Source organism: Xiphophorus maculatus, chromosome 19, assembly GCF_002775205.1.
Source record: "Xiphophorus maculatus strain JP 163 A chromosome 19, X_maculatus-5.0-male, whole genome shotgun sequence".
Taxonomy (NCBI): domain Eukaryota; kingdom Metazoa; phylum Chordata; class Actinopteri; order Cyprinodontiformes; family Poeciliidae; genus Xiphophorus; species Xiphophorus maculatus.
This window is the reverse complement of record NC_036461.1, coordinates 8,887,237-8,904,359: the sequence shown is the minus strand read 5'-3', so window position 1 is coordinate 8,904,359 and position 17,123 is coordinate 8,887,237. Positions and strand designations below refer to the sequence as shown.

Genomic DNA, 17,123 nt, shown 5'->3' with positions numbered 1-17,123 from the left:
TGTATTTTTTTTTTTGTAAAAAATTGTGAAACAACAATTAGATCTTATTTTCCATACACCACATTTATACACCACCTAGGGTTGTTTTTTGTAATAAAATCATAATCATCATACTTTGAAGTATGTGGTTGAAACTGAAAATTTTAGAAAAGTTGAACAGGTGTGAATACCTTTGGAGGTAGTATGCATGCATCAATCAATCAATCAATCAATCAAATTTGATTTGTACAGCACCTTTCAGCAACAAGGTATTTCAAAGTGTTTTGAAATGCCTCGGTTCATCAAGATGAATTACTAGTGGAAAACCATAAAACAAAATAAAATATGTATTTGTTCATTGTTTCAGCATGCACTCACCCACAAGTGAAAGCATGTCTGAAATCATGCTAGCCTTTATCTTCAGATCCAATGGTGCATCGCTGTAAAAAGACAGAGTAGGTATGAAATTTTTAATCAAACAAATATTTCAAATAACTAAATATTTGTGCTGCTCTAGTATTTTTGTGGCTACAGCTATTACAGAGTTATGAACGGTTGTCTTCTTAGCAGGTTGGATAATTAAAATATCCTAAATGAGTGATTCTACTAATAAGTAAAACAAGAAAAGAACTGAGTCACTCACCAGGACAGAGAGGGTGAAAGGTTCACCTCTAACAACCAGGGTTTAAGGTTGGAGTCAATTAGGACATCAAACCCGTACAGTTCTACAGAAAGAAGGACAATCACCAGAATAAATTAACATTTTTAATTAGTTAATTTAGTTTAGAACGGTGGCAGCATGTTGGAGTATCTCTGTTATGTTAGTTCTGATTTGTTCTTTCTGTAGACTTTGGTTCATACGTTTTTGGTTCATACATGTTTGGACAATTATTCCCACTGGTTTTGATGTCATGACAGTCATGAAAATGTTATGCAGCACCAGTTTTCGGTCAAAGGCATCTACCTGATTTGTTGCAAGACTGACTGCAACATCCAATTTGCATGATACAGGTAACATTCAATTTCCCTTTGGGATAAATAAGGTATTTCTTCATTTGAATTGAACTGAATTTACAGCTGATGGACAATCCAGAGGATGGGGATAAGAAAATCACCACCATCTGGATAGATAGAGTGATATATTGGCATATCTATCTATGTCAATATAGAGGTTGGCATAGATTGGTATTTAATCTTCATCATATTTAGAAGAAGAAGATTAGAAATTCTGAATATCCACACTACCCTTCAACGACGTGTGAATGATTCTAAGGACCATTAGAAAAAGTTTCAACTTATTCCTGAGGTCAAATCATGTCCATCTCGATAAAAATCACACGCACAGCTTGAAATGTGAGGGTGTGTCCCAAGTGGCAAAACCTGGGGAATTAGAAAGCCTTAGGCAGCATATTGTATATACAGTATTTCACTCCAGTAACAGCTAAGCACTGAGTGACACAATAAAAGCCTTTCACAAAGTGGTCAGGAAGTTCACAGAGTAAACGAAAAAAAAAATTATCCATTTCATCTTGATTTTTCTCTCCCGTTTCACTGGCTGACTGAAGCTGTCAGAGTATATGCACCATATGAAAAGCCTCACACTGCTCTGGGGAGTGTCACCCAATAAGCCACCGGCCCCAGTAGAAGCGTGCAGGGGAACCACAGTCTTTTACAGGGTTAGGGTAGCGCCCGGCCAAAATGCCGGAGGAAAAATCCTTCTAATGGCACTTCAAACGAATAGACTGTGTTGAGAATAGGCTGGGGGGGGGGGGGGGGGGGGTTGGCGGTTTCAAAGCTGCAATAAACAGCACTGTTTGCTCTAGCATCTCAGGTCAATGCCAGTGTTAAACACACAAAACCCAGCATGACAGTCGGCAATGACCTCAAATTGCACCTAAGGTAACGCTGATAAAATTAAGCCATTCCACTTTGACCAAATGGTGTTACTGTAACTTAGAACATGAATAAAGTGCAAACTAATCAGAAAAAAAGAAATTATTGGTTGCTTAAATAAGAAGAAAAGTGTCCATATTTGAAGTCAGATATCTGGTAAAGATATTTGTTTTTATCAATACTGGTAGGGATTTTTAAAAATTTGAAAAAGTTTGTGGAAATACAGAAAATTCATGTGCTTCCTTTTAAGTGGTTTTACATTATTTGGACATAAAATGACAAATTTTATTTCCCATGTCTCTATTAACGATTTAACTATCAATGTAAGCATTGATAGTTACCCCTGTATGCCAGCATCAAGGTATACAGGGGTTTCCTTGGTGAAAGCTGGAATTGAACTCACAACTACTCTTCATAATGGTGGCTCATTTTCTTGTAAAATCTCCTGAAAAATGCATTTTAGTGGGGTGGGGGTTTTTTGTGCATTTTAGACAAAGTATAAATACTTTGTACAGTTCAACCTAACTTTAAGGTTGTCTAGAGACAAAACAGGTAGTATCAATGGTTAAAATATTTGGCAAATGCATTTATTCAGTACAGACTAATTTCTTTTAAAACATGGAAAGGGAAAAGTGTGGAAAATGTCACATATTCCACACATCTGGTTTTTTTTAATACTTATTAGGATCTGGAAAATGAAGAAAATCCCAGACTCTTCAGAAAGAACCATGTTGACAAAAATGGGTTTTTTTTGGAGATCATTTAAAAAAGATCTCTGGTCACTGCATCTCTAGTAACCTTGATAACCTTGTTGTATGCTGTATATTTTTGACTTTTATAATAAATAATTACTGTTTACTTTGACTTTTAAAATCATGTTTCCAAAAAGTACACCATGTCCTCTCTAATTTTCTATGAAAACAAGGACTGGAATCCACACAAGTATGTATTTTGTATTAATCAAGCTAAAATATTTCAAACGCATTGTGCCTTTATTGTATTAAGGAGTGTAAATCGCATAAACTCAAACTGATTCTTACTGATGGAAAGAAAGTAAATCTGCCATCCATTCATGAGCCAGGGACTATAATACATCTGCACAAGATGGACAGGACCCCCTGATGTTAAACAGTGCAAGACTTTACAGGATTTTATTTTCCACTTGTCAGCTAATCCTATTCTATTCAATTCAGTGAAGGAAAAAAAAAAACACATACAGACGACATGAAACAAGGAGAGAAGGAGTGTATGTATCATAAAACATTAGTGTTGATGAACAGAGCGCTAGAATAATTGAGGTTTTGAGCCTGCTTTGCCTCATCAGTGGCACAACAGCTGGGGGAAAATGGGGAGGTGTTGCAACCACCTCACCAGCCTCCGACAAGCAGACTCCATGTGCCACAAATTTTTCCCTCAATTAGAAGCAGACGCCACCGATGCCCCGCGAGCCTGCTGAGCAGCTAAATGTCAGACACGTTTGTTCTGTGGCTCAACCGCTGCCAGGGGAGCGCTTTTAAATGTGCCCACAGACAGCCCACAACAAGCATCATAGACAAGCAGTTGTGAGGCGCTCAACATCTACATCACACCCCTCAAAGAGAGAGGGGAGAGGACAGGACAACCGTGACAGAAAAAAAAAGGGATGATGAAGAGCATTTTCTTTCTTTATTATAGGAGGGGCGCCGCTGGAAAAGTTCACCACAAGAGACAAACACCCAAAAACAATGATCACCCCACCCTGGCCACTGAGCCTGGTAGCCCACAATAACAAGGGCATCTTTCAAGTGTGCTTTCTTCATGCGATGGGACAATTGAATTACTTTCGCGTCATACTGGGATAAATCATGGCAGCTAAACTGTTTCACTGCTGCTGGAAGAAGCATAGCAGATGTGGAAACCCTTGGAGGACAACAAATTAAAGTTCTAGCAAGCACTCTGTAGTCTTATTGTGATAGGAGGAACTAAACCATTAATCGCTTACACAGCAGCTACACTGTCATCGCAGGGGATGCAAACCCTGCACTGCTGGGAAAATATCTGAAACAGAGAGACGCTCATAGAGGGGCTGATCCAACCAACACTCAGCACTTAATGAGGTACGCTTGGTGGAACACAGGACCAGTAAGTGGAATGTTTTGTGTGTAATAAAATAGGCCTTTGGCTTGGCTAATCAGATCTTAGTCAAAACATCTCGTAATCAGCATCTCTCAGCAAAAAGCCTGTCCATTAATCACACAGCAGCGGTGAGGAGCTGCATGGGTGGCATTTTCTCCCTGCAGAAAGACTCATACACCCATATACACTTCTTAGAGCGTAAAAACAGTTTTTATGTCATCCCACATGAGACATTACTGAGCTATAAAAAGAGTTTTTATTGTACGCACATGTAGATGCACAGTATAATTTGAGAAAAAGGGAAGAAATCCTATTGTTTTAAAGCCATTAATAAACTTTAAAATCAAAGGGAAGAATTTGAAGTAAATTAGGATTATAACGTGTTTAATGATTTTGCAAGGCTCTCTCTCCAGACATGCCAGAGATTGTATATATATATAAAAAAACACAAAATAATTACTACTTTTATCAGTAAAAACACAGTTTACTATTATAAACAGCTGCTGAGGCCCGGCAGTAAAAGAAGCATGGGGGTATTGTAGGTTATAGAGTGGGAGAACATACTGAGAACAAGAAAAGGAGGAAACTGTGGAGTACAGAATTTAGGACTTTGAGAGGTTTTATTAAAGCGACATGGATCCATCACACAAACATATTAGAATAAACTCCAGGATATGAAACAGACCTTTACGTATGTGACAACACGCTCCATGCGGGTTCAAGCATGTCCCTATACTCACACTACACATATACTCAGACCCAGAGAGGGAGCTTGCATGCAACATGAGCACACGAAGAGACAGATTAACAGGGAGAGGATGAGGGTGGTCCTCTGGAACCGTCAGTGTCTGTCTTTAGAAACTTAATCCTGTAGACACACCATGAATGCTATAATTAACTACCTTGGGGCCATCTGTAGACAACAAAATTACACTTGATTCAACAGTAAACCGATAGGGCTGAAGTGAGATAGTCTACATGTTCAGAGCAGACCACGTTTTATTATGCGTCTTAAACAAAAGTGCTAGACTTAATTGCTTTTGTTCTGAAGGTACAGTGCCTTGCAAACATCCTTATACTCCTTAAGATTTTTCACATTGTGTCAAGTTACAGCCATAAACCTCACTGTATTTGATTGGTATTTTATGGGAATTATCAACACAAAGAAGCGTTTAATAGAAATGGGGAAGGAAAATAATACATTTATCAGCTTTTAAAAAAATAAAAAATGTAGCAAAATAAAAAAAAAATTCTAAATATAAATGCCCGCAATAATTTTGAAATAAAATTGTAAAATCATATTTGACTTGTTTTCTAAGTTGATGTAGATGTAAATACTCATGTTACATGTGCATCATATTGATCGCAGACTTGAGCTGAACTGAATTAAAATTGTATCATTGCAGAGTTCGTAATATCATCATCCAAACAAATGTAAAATTGTATCGTAACAAAGGTGGTGATTTAAACTCCTAGTGTAATTGTATTCAATTACACTAGCCCCTCAAAATCAATATTTTGTAGAATCAACACTGGCAGCAAGTGTTTAGGGCAGCTTTGTATCAGAATTGAACATCTACGGACTGAATGTTTACCCCCATCACTCTTTGAAAAATAGCAATGGCAGAGAAATCACTTCATTTCCACCGTTGTCAGACTTACACTACCTAGTATGGGTCTTTCATATAAAATCCCAATAAAGTTAACTGAAGTTTGTAGTCATTATGTAAGAAAATGCAAAGAAGCAAACTGGTACAAAAGCTTTTGCAAGTCACTATACATGGATATACATGTAATATAGATCAGTTCTTTTGCACCAGGTTGTCCAAGTGATTAATTTATGACTCATGATAGCTAGTGTTAAAATGAGACACTGCAGCTGTCGTGATAGTACCCTGAATATCTTTTTGATCTCAAAAATGACACATTTTATTCTGAAAGTTATCTCTGGCCACAGATCTCTGCAGTGGAGGGGGAGGAATTATGGACTTGAATTCACCCTTATAGTAGCTCTATTTGCCTGGATGATTGAACTCTACAGTCTTTAAGGTATTGTAACCTTTTCTAGTGTAAAAGTCTCTTAAAACTTTCAATTGTTTGTTTTGGGATGTGGTGTTTCAATGTGCTTAAAAAAGATTTGATTGAAAATGCCTACAAAGACTTGTATTTATCTTTTTTTTTTTTTTTAAATGAACAGCTCATCATGGAGTTTGATATATTGTTTACGCTGTTGAAAATAAGTAGTAAACCTTAATGTGTTAATTTACAAACATTTAGGTTCAGATTGCCATCATGTCCCACTAATGTGGATGACTGAAAAGCAAGTTGAGATTAGATAGGCTACATTTCCCTGTAAATTCTTGCAGGGACAACATTCACACCTTAATTTAACGCTGTTTTCAACATAGCAGTGATGCTGTGGGTGCAGATTGCATCTTTATGCAGGCGACTTTGTGATTTTGAGTCCATGCAGCTACGCGCCCAATACAGCCCAAACAACCACCAATCAGAGAGCTATTATGTCTCGGGAAGCCTCTATTTTTCTGGCATCTAAGAGGTGAAACTGAGTGCGAGCAGGGGGGAAAAGGGAGGGTGAATGGTAGGGGGGGGATTTTTAAACAAAAAGACACAGTAAGAAAAAGGAAAAAGAGACCGAGAAAGAGACAGTGGTGCTTGAGGGAATCAGAGCCAATGTGCTCACTTTCAAACCCCCAAAATCTCAGAAAGGCTGCCAGACTCAGAAAGAGCGCAGACAATTAGTGCCAATACTAACATCGGTAATGGCTCCAAAATGGAGTTCACACGAGCCCGCCGCTGAGCAAGACTAGCCAAGAAAACAGTCAGCCTAAATCAGGCAAAGCTTGAATGGCAAACGAAGAGAGGAAGCAAATTCTTGCTTCAGTCGACAGGTCCTCAACAAGCCGACGGCCAGTTAGAAGGCAGGACCAGGCAAGAAGCCTCTACTACCTCAGCATGGAGCCAGGGGCAAAAAATTATTAAGGAACTGCTTGACCATTTGAAACTTAAAGGAAATGTAAAGGGTGTGCCGTGTATGGCTATCTTCCTACAGTGTTTTAAATAACTACTGAGCATATCAGGTAATTATTAATATATTTCCATCTACCCTGTTCACATGCAAAATGTTGGTAAAAAAAAATCAAAGTAATCCATGCAAATAAACCAAACTGGTCTATAAGTTATTTGTATTAAAGTGGAATGACACAGGGAATTTGTATGTGTATGAAATAGTAGAAAAGACTTTGTTGGTAATAGCGTCATGACGTCTTCAGAGAATTACTAAATTCTGTCAGTATTTAGAAAGCAATCCTGTCTTCTATCAGCTGTTCAGTCATACCTGATGACCTATACAAAGGGTATCAAGTCAGAAGCATCTCATAATGGGTAAAAGCAAAAAGCTCTCTCAAGACCTTCAGACTTGAGAGAGCCTACACTTGCCTCATCAACACTAGAATGGAATAACAATCTCATTGTTGCCAAACACACAGATTTTGTTTAGGCCCCATTTCTAAAATTGTGAATGTTTGGGTGAACACCAAATGGACCTTTGTCTGGAAGTGTGAGAAAAAATTATTTTTGTATAAACCAGCCACCTACCAGGTAGTTCTAGGAAACTATCTGACAGAGAACTAAAAGAAAACAACAGCAAGAATTGAAAAGTTGAGGACCACGCACAGAAAGCCTCAGAATAACCTGGAATTAGCAAAACAGTTTTTCCATATAAACTTGAAGAAATGTACTTAACCACAAAGACTACTATGCACATTTGTTGCACAAGACTACAAGTTTGTACAGGAACATTTGGTTAAAACAGTAAAATACAGAGAGAATAAAATGTGGTCGGATTAGACCGAAATTTCACACAAGATGTTTGGAGGAGCAAAATGACATTCTACATCACCCAAAAGCACAATTACAACAATGTAGTTTTGAGGAGGGAGCATCATGGTGTAGGGCTGTTATTTTTACCACATGGTACGAGCGGACTTCTAATGATTGAAAAAAGGACAAATGAATGGACAAATTTACTGAAACATTTCTGGTAAGGATCGAAAATAGAATCTTGGACATTTCAGCAAGATAAAGATCCCATGAATTCAGATAACGAAACTCGCTATTTGTCTCAGAGAATCTCATTGAAATACAGTGGAAAGAAGTGAAGATCAAAGTGAATGGTTATGATCTTTGGGTTTTGGGTTTTATTTTTCATGTGTTTGTTTTCTGATCACTTATTTGTGATGGTTATACAGATCTTGCAATATTCACCTTATTTATTTGTGATCATTATTTATGTGTGATCACAGTTTCTTCAGTTTTGTTTACTTTCTCAATTTATTCCTGTTTTTTTGTGCATGTGGATTTATCTCCCCTAGATGTGTTAGTCTTTTCATTCTGGTTTATAGTTCCAGCTTGCTTTGGGTAATTAATTTCCCTCCAACAGTCTCAATGTTTTCCTTCTGCCACAGCTGTACCACATCTCCTGTGATTAGTTCATCTGATTCCTTTGTCATTTTCTTTCCCTGCCTTGGTATTTAGGCTCCTGGCTTTTCATTGTTCATTGCTGGATTTTTCCGTTATTCTGTCTGCTCTTCTGTGACTCCTCCCCGTCCGTAGCTTAACCTTGTTGGCCGTTATTACAGAACTCTGTCACAGTCAGGCTCTGCAATTGGATCCTTCAAGTTGTTCGATAAAACCTCAACATGACATGAATAGAAGAGTTCTCCAGAACATGTGAGATTAAACGACGGAAGAAAGGTTCAGAATCACACCTGAGCTATACATGCAAATAGTTTCTCCACTTGAAGCCACAATCGCCAAAAAAGGCTTTTTTACTGAACATTAAATATAAAAATACAATAAATTGTTCTAATAATACAATTTTAGAAAATATGTGTAAAACTTATTCCCTGTGCTGTTTCACTTTATTACACACAATTTGTAGTCATAATTTTGTTGATTTGGTCTCATGTGTGGGTTACTGCGGTTGTTTTCGACAGAACACATTTCTTTCATGTCAGTGCATAAATATAATTACAGAGAAAAAGATTGATGAGATCAGTGTGTATCTCCTTGCTGTGTTTGTGAGTATGCGTGAACTGTTTTAAAAATAGCACAAACGGGCGTGCTGTGGTGGCGCAGGGGATAGCACAACCCACGTTTGGAGGCCTTGAGTCCTCAACGCGGCCGTCGCGGGTTTGATTCCCGGACCCTTCCCCCTTTCCTGTCAGTCTACTTTCATATTAGGGACACTAGAGCCCACAAAAGACCCCCTGGAGGGGAGAAAAAATAAAAAATCCCTGAAGACTACATGAAAGTTGGATTCTGTCATGGTTATAAGAGTTCAAGAAGAAGGGATTGACTGTAGAGGATGGACATAGAATAATGCAAAGAAAAATTGAAAAAATTACCAAAGCAGTTTGATTTATGAGGAACAAACATCTTGCAGGCAGTGGCTATCTGTAGCTCGGCGCTAAGCACGGCTTTGATGATGAGGTCCTCCACTTGCCTCATCAACACTAGAAGGGAATAAATGGGAATAAATTGTTTAAATGTGATTCAATAAAACTCATGAAGTCTTAGATGCAAAAAAAATCCTCAATAAAAATAAAACTGCTTCACTCACATGTGGTGTCCTTTCCCCCCTCCTTCAAATACCTCAACACTGCACTCATACTCCATTTGTTCCCATAATCCTCAACTTCAGGGTCATCGCAGCTGAAAGGGAAGAAATGCACTTCAAAGACCAAAGCTGAGGTAAAGGGATGAGTCAGGAGGCTTCCCTTAAAAGCAACACACTCAACAGATTTATGAGGCACTGAAGCAGCTTACCTGACATAATCACTGCTCTTTTTGTTCAAACTGTAGTTGGTGAGATGCATGAAATTGTTCTTGATGTGTGTTGTAGTCTGATCGTACTTAACTGTAGCAAACCTATGGAGAAAAAGGTTTGTTTTTTTAAACTCAAGATAAAGGGGAAAAAAGAATGCAAGTTCTCTTCTACATTCATGAAGCTGTAACTTGACTTAATAATTGCGACGCGTAAGGGGGAAAATAGACTCTAATAGAGTTTCAGAGCAGTGGGTGCCACATGTGCTATAATGAAAATTCCTTGGCACACCACCGCGTACCTGAATATCAACACCACCAAAGGAATGTCAGGAGATAAAAGCAGGATTCAGAACTTGGCCATGATTTATTGCTCACAGTTGATAATGAAGCCAGCAAAATAAGAGGGCAGTGGCACGGTGTTTCCAGCATGAGCACATACTTCTATCAGAGCGAGGCGAGGAGCCAGCTATTCACTAAATCATCTTCCCTCTCCTGGCCTACCTGTATCAGTTCATCGTCTGTTTATGGTTTAACTTAGAAAAACGTTATTACTTTCAAATAATAAAAAAGAAAATTAAGAATTTCTGTTGAGTTATGTTCAGATGATATCTAAACAATAACCAAAACAAATAATAATAACATTTGATTAGCACATCCTACAACTGAAACAATGGAGTGCTTTGTTTCAACATCACCACAGCAGTTGGATACAGAGGCTGCTTTCTAAAGCTTGGGGTGCCCTCTTGTGGAAACAGAAAGAATATCACTATGATTAATCTAACAGGTAATAACAAAGCTTAATAAATAAGAAACGTAAACAGTAAACTACCTACAGAATTTAAATCCACACTTAAAGCACAATTTAACAAACTGGTAGATTGCTCAAACCTGTACCTTAACATAGCATGTATTGTAAAACATGCTACAAAATGTCATTATAATCAGCAATACATAATAATTTTGCTTTATTTGGATTTATTTTGATTTATTTAGAGCTAAACACGTTAGCAAAGATAGTGTTCAGAAATTACTTTTGATGTGAATTTGCAGTGTATAATGAATAAATGGATATACTTTATTAATCCCAGAGTGAAATTCGCAATAGTAAAAAAACACTTAAAACACTTTAGTACCATTAGAGTTCGCATTTTTATTTTCTTCTTGAACATTTATTTCAGGTGATAGAGCTATGACTCAGAGATTAAACAAAGCATAATGTAAGCTAAAGGGGTACAAAAAGCATATCATCCATCAGTCCACATAAAACTGATCTCCTTTTACTTCAAATGGTTTTTAACATGTATATGTAAATATGAAGTTGAAGTTATCACAATTATTTACAGCTTACATGTTGAATAAAGAGTGGGACATATTGCCTTTGGTGTCACTTTGCACATTAAAGAAATACGATGAAAATAGGTCTTTGCATCTTTCTGTATGCATAATGTCAAGTGACTGTGACATTTTATAACACATGCAAGTAACTCTGTTACCTTCAGTTGTTATACAATTCTGCATACATCAAACATAACTTAAAAGAAATTTGATTTCACAATTTGATGCCTTGAAATTGTCCTGTCTCTTTAAGAAGCTTCACAACAAACTTTCTCCATTAAGCTGTTTACAATTTTTCTTAGGAGCGTTGGACTGAGGAGTAGTTCATATCATAAGCTCAGACAACGCAATTTCACAAAATGTTTGCCAATTGCTACAGCTAGTCTGCTGAAGTTGTGTAGGGAAGGCTCAGGGGAGGAGTACTGTATGAGGCGGAAGCTTGGCTGGAGACTGCAGCTGTAAGGAAGAGCTTTGTGGAAATAGGCAGAAATTTGTGTTGTCAGACAATTGCTATTCCCACTAATCCAGAGCCAACCCTTAAGGAAACATCTTCCTGTATGGTTCAACCCCGTGAAATGTTATAGTAGACAACTGTGTTGGTCAATTGGTAAAGGAGTGATGTAGAAAGTACGGAGGTACCAATAACTGTGCCACCAGATATTGGTGGCACAGTCATGGGGACTGAGAGACTCTGCTAAAAAATTACTGTCATGATCAGTGGTACTGTGGCTTTTGTTCATTCTTTAGCTAACAGATTCCAGGTGCTTTCTTAAGTTTAGTACTTAAATATTTGATATATTGCTCGGGATTATAATTTGAGAAGTTACTAGATTGTCTCAACAAGGTTTACTAGTTTTCCTCTTTGTGATCCTTGCAGTGCTTTATGTTTTCCATGTTTTGGATTTTGTTATCATAGTTTGATGTTTTTGTTATTAAAATAACCTTCCCCTTTTCCTGTCAGCCTACTTTCATATAAGGGACACTAGAGCCCACAAAAGACCCCCTGGAGGGGTACAAAAGAAAAAAAAAATTAATAAAATATACATATATAATAAGGGTGGTAACAATTTAATTATCAACTCTAGCTGCATCAGACAGCAACAAAGTCGGCTAGTGGCTGCAACAGTTGAATTTGTCATCATATCTACCAATAATGTACCTATGGTACCTCCTTCATTGGGGAGGTACTGTAGTTTCAATTTAGAAGCTTTACCACTACACACAATAGCATGCATTTAATATTACAGTATATTTCTACTAAAGAAAACAATGTGATCATCGACATGTAACTATTACATAAGTATTTGAAAACCTACATACACGTACCTAGCAAGACCCTCTTCATAGACATAGATGAGCAGCGGGTTGAAGGATGTCACCACTACATATAAACGAACGTCAAACTTGAACTCTGTAAGCAAAAACAACGAGGACTGATCATAAAGAGTTTTAGTGTTCAACAGTCAAAATATCCACTATGTCTTACCATCGATTAATAGGGGGTTATTTATGTAGCGAGACACCAAGATGTTTTCATCCATTGAAATCTGATTTGGCTATTCATGAGAAGCAACACAAAGGCGACAACAAGAAGAACACACAAAGAAGATATGCAGTCAGTATTTCATCTTGGAGTTAAAGAAATAATGTGCAAGTTCATTCATATAAAACAACATTAAAATATCAACTCCAAGCAGCTGCCACGACATTGCAGTTAATCATGAACATCAAAGGACTGTCACATGGGGAGACTTTTCTGCGACGCTGGTCATAGCAGGTCAACCTTCAATAACAGCCTATAAAAACACAATCTGGTGCTGGGAGATGGGTCATTTATGTGTTGCAGGTGGTGAAGTTGAGTTGAGATTGGAAGGGAGGGGGTAGAGTAACCCCAGCGCTGGCAGGAGTTCAGAGCAAAACCAAACCAAAAAAACAAACGTATTTCTTTCTTCTCTCCAAATATCAAGCTGACATTCTTTCCACCATTGCATAAAAATGCCTGAGAAGAAGAATCGTGGATGTATTTTCCAAGAGTGAGAACCTTTTTGGCCTCCTCTGAGAGTCAAGTCCTTGGAAGCGTGTGATTTACTCCACTGGGCTTATTAATGTCTGGTTGAAACTTATTTCAAAGACAACTGTATCTGCGCAACCCCCACAGTCAGATAACATCTGGCAAAGTGACTCCCTGGGTTCACACAACATTTTTCACGTCCGTGAGCGCAAACTTTACTCCCACACAACTAATGTAAATCTGTGCTTACAAATGAATTAGTAAGACACAGAAAAAAAATGACTGACACCAGGGCATTTATATAAAAAGGGAGGTTCAGTATCTTCTGTTTCAAGAACCGTATGTGGTAATTTATTGTCACTATCTAAAGTATTTTTTCTTAAATCACATTGGTCCTGTTCTGTAATTATTTTAAGCTTTTCTCCTACTACAACTTCATGTTTGATACACAATTAAACAAAAATATTTTGTTACTTCCAAAAAAATAAACAGTTTTAAGCAAACCAAAAACTGAGCAGAGAAAACAGAAGAATATTAGTTAGCAAAACAAATGAGAAACAAATAAAATGGAAAACAAAACAATGAAATTTAAACGGCTTTAAGTAAATCATCCCTTCTCCAACTCGTATCACAATTTCAACTTCTCTACTGACGTTTCTTACATATATTCAAACTATTTTGTAACTATGCCATTAAACCACTACAGTTTATTTTTAGTTCTTGTGAAATATTAAGAAAAATTGCCATCAAAGTGCCCAAATATCATGTCGTGTTAAATTGCACACATCTGTATACTTTGTTTTACATTCTAATCCAATTTATTTTGGTTCTGATCCATTCTGAGAAATATTCACCTGTTGGGTACAAACTGATGTATACCTGTCCCATTGCAAATTTGCTAAGGCAAAAGGTTTACTCCTGCTTTTTGAGTTACCAAAGCAAATAGATCAGTTACTTATTTTTGAAGTTTTTTAAGGCGTTCACACTCAATTTGACCTTCATCAGCTCATTGCAATGTGAGGATGACAACAAATTGCAGCTCAAATTAAAGAATTTCGTCTTTAAAACTGGTGTCAACGTTGGTAAATTAGCTCATCTGATCTTATGTCCGCATTTGAGGATTTTGGAGTTGGAAATTGCACAATTTTAAAAAGTGAAATTCACCTACATTGCTGACCAAATAGATCCCCCGTCCTCTTGAAGATGCCACTGGTTTAATTATCCATGGTCCCTTCTCCTTAGCAAAACAATCTGAGTGGGACAAAGAGGATTTTTGAAAACCGCTACAGATGTCAGATGCTATGAAAAATTAAGTATCTTGCAAAAGTTTCTACACCCCTTCAACTTATTCTTATAGCCACATATTTGTATATATTTTATTGGGGTTTTATGTGATAAACCAACAGAATTTTTTTTTTGTATTATGAAGGAGGAAAATTATACATGGTTGTCAAACATTTTTAGAAATAAAATTCTGCATTTTGTAGGATTAATCTCAAAAGCATGATGATTTACAGTGTGGATGTTGTGTTCGAGATGATATGCAGGGTCAGTTCTCTGACACACGCTCTAATTTAGAGTCACCTGACCAACACACTTCCCCACAACTTTATCTGTGATCTGCCTGCTGTGTTTATTTGCCTTGGTGATGCTGTTTGTAGACTAATGTTCTGTAACAAACCACTGAGACCTTCACAAAACAGCTTTATTTGTGCTGAGAGTAAATTACACACTGTGGAGCTTCATTTGCTAATCAAGTGACTTGTTGAGCTAAATGGTTTTAATGGATTTTATTACGGGCTGTTATATTAGATGGAGATAAATACAAATGTAAATCATACTTTTCACCATTTTATTGGTAAACAACCATTTAATCTCTTCCCTCCACCACTACATAATTAGGCACAATTATTGTGTAAAATTTCAATTAAATAATTTGAAGTCTATGGTTGTAATATGACTGAATGTGAAAAAAGTTGAAGGGATATTAATGCTTTTTCAAGCATTCCACATCATAAAGGCAGGTCTGCCTAAGCTAAGTGAATCAGGTGAGGGTCTTACTGCGAAATTCCTCGCTCTCAGAGGGAAGCACAAAGGTCTGAGGAATTATATGGAAGTTTTTGAAGCCATAAGTCTGCTGCATCCGCTGGATGTTTTTATAGAGATGGTCTTTGCGAGTTAATTCATATGACCTGGAAATCAGCAGAGATTTCAGTTTAAAATGTGCTCTACTTTGACATGACATAACAAATACAGAAATAGATGACAGTCATAGAACACCCCCTGCCTGACAGTGTGATTCATTTCATACTTCAGAGAGGCACCAGTCCAAACTAAATGTGTGTTGCAGGGGAAGCCAAAAAATACATTGCCTGAACTGCAGGGTTTGGAAGGGATTAGTAGTGTTATTTATAATACAGAAACCAGTAACAGTACCCCGGGTATTTCAGCGTACCTAGGAAAGTGGTTGACCTTCTGGAACTCTTGAAGGCTGTGTAGTAGGTAAGGCTTGAGGTGAGATCCAGTCCACATCAGGTTGAAGTTGTTACTGTTTGGGTGAACCTGAATGACAGAAACCTGGGCTGACTTGCGCTGAATCACATCTCATAAAGCAATCACTAAAATAAAGTTAGTTAAATCACTACCATGCACTATAAAATAAAATCCAAGACCAGCACTGAATTATGTGAATTTCAGAACCAGATCACTCCATGGCCAATGGACAAAATTACAGCATGGACATTTAAAATTACATCAGAAAAACAACCAATCCAAAGATTTTCATTTTGCCTTGAGAATGCTTTGCTCAGTTTTACACTAAACACAATATTTACTAAAAAATAATATTTATCAGAATACAAAATTCAAACAACTACTCTGTTTTTGGGGCTACCACCATATGTTTGTAATAAAGAGTGTATCTTTAGTGGCAGACACCCATGTTAATTTGATCACTGATCAAATGAAAGTCAACAAGCACATGACTAAAATATAAAAGAGTTTTAAAGGTTAACCAAACATAGGATTGCACCCATTGATGAACCAAAACTAATACTTTGAATGTGTAATTTTGTTTTGTCCAGAGCAGCTCTGATAGTTGCATTGGGAGTAAACAGATAAAAGAAAAAGCTAAATGTTTGCTTTTCGTTCTAAGGGACACAAATCTTTTAAAGCTACATGAATGAAGAATGAGCATTACCTCATGAAACCCATGATTGATGAGAATTCGTCGTACTAGGCGGCTATCTGTGCGAACAATCTTGAAGGACATATTATATCTCTCTGGCGAAAGGAAACACACAAGAGACAAGCAAAATTTTGATTGTCCAACTTATTGATGCTCTACATTTAAAATGTGCTTTTGTATAACTTTAAATGTTTGTACCTCCAACAGAGCAGATACGCCTGTTTTTTGAAACAACAGCCTCTGGTAGAAAAACAATAACTGGGATTGTCCTGCTAATGCCACTCCATGCAATGCAAGGATGTTCTCTACTTGGAAAAATAGACATACGACATAAAAACCTAGTGAGTAAAAACATTACTGAGTAATTAATAAGAAAAGTTGTAATCATATAACAAAGATCCACTTTAAATGTTATAGCCCAAAATTTTATCAGCCATTACTAGGCACAGGATGGTTGCTGGTCAGTGTAACATGGTTTTTTTCAACTACATGGATTCATTGTGTTCATAATATGAAAGAAGCTTTGTTTTGCTCTGTTTAATAGCCAAACTGTAGCACTGTAACAGGTAAAGACTGCTTTACCTGTTAAGAAGCCTTTACCTGTTTAAAAGGATAAAAAAATGCTTTTTGTAAATCATTAAAGTTGCAAAAGACAGAGTTATGGAATACTTCACATCATTGTTAGTAAGATATAATTACGATAAGTTTATTTATAAAATACTCAATATGTTAAAATATTTTAGTAGCAGTAGAAAT

General features: G+C 37.0%; 1 protein-coding gene across 5 annotated transcripts in view; it reads right to left on the bottom strand.

Moving 5' to 3' along the window:
• The window catches only part of ttll5 (tubulin tyrosine ligase like 5), a 64,990-nt gene that overhangs the window by 44,606 nt on the left and 3,261 nt on the right, over positions 1–17,123 (bottom strand). For 4 of the 5 annotated variants that reach the window (XM_023352422.1, XM_023352426.1, XM_023352424.1 and 1 more), the window contains 12 exons: positions 16,566–16,675; positions 16,380–16,462; positions 15,636–15,742; positions 15,242–15,372; positions 14,349–14,431; positions 12,656–12,725; positions 12,496–12,580; positions 9,835–9,936; positions 9,629–9,720; positions 9,414–9,521; positions 623–704; positions 358–419 (listed from right to left, as the gene is read on the bottom strand). In XM_023352422.1, the coding sequence (XP_023208190.1) occupies positions 358–419; positions 623–704; positions 9,414–9,521; positions 9,629–9,720; positions 9,835–9,936; positions 12,496–12,580; positions 12,656–12,725; positions 14,349–14,431; positions 15,242–15,372; positions 15,636–15,742; positions 16,380–16,462; positions 16,566–16,675 (1,115 nt within the window). The remainder of the gene's footprint in view (positions 1–357; positions 420–622; positions 705–9,413; positions 9,522–9,628; positions 9,721–9,834; positions 9,937–12,495; positions 12,581–12,655; positions 12,726–14,348; positions 14,432–15,241; positions 15,373–15,635; positions 15,743–16,379; positions 16,463–16,565; positions 16,676–17,123) is intronic. The other variant, XM_023352425.1, reaches the window with a different exon arrangement.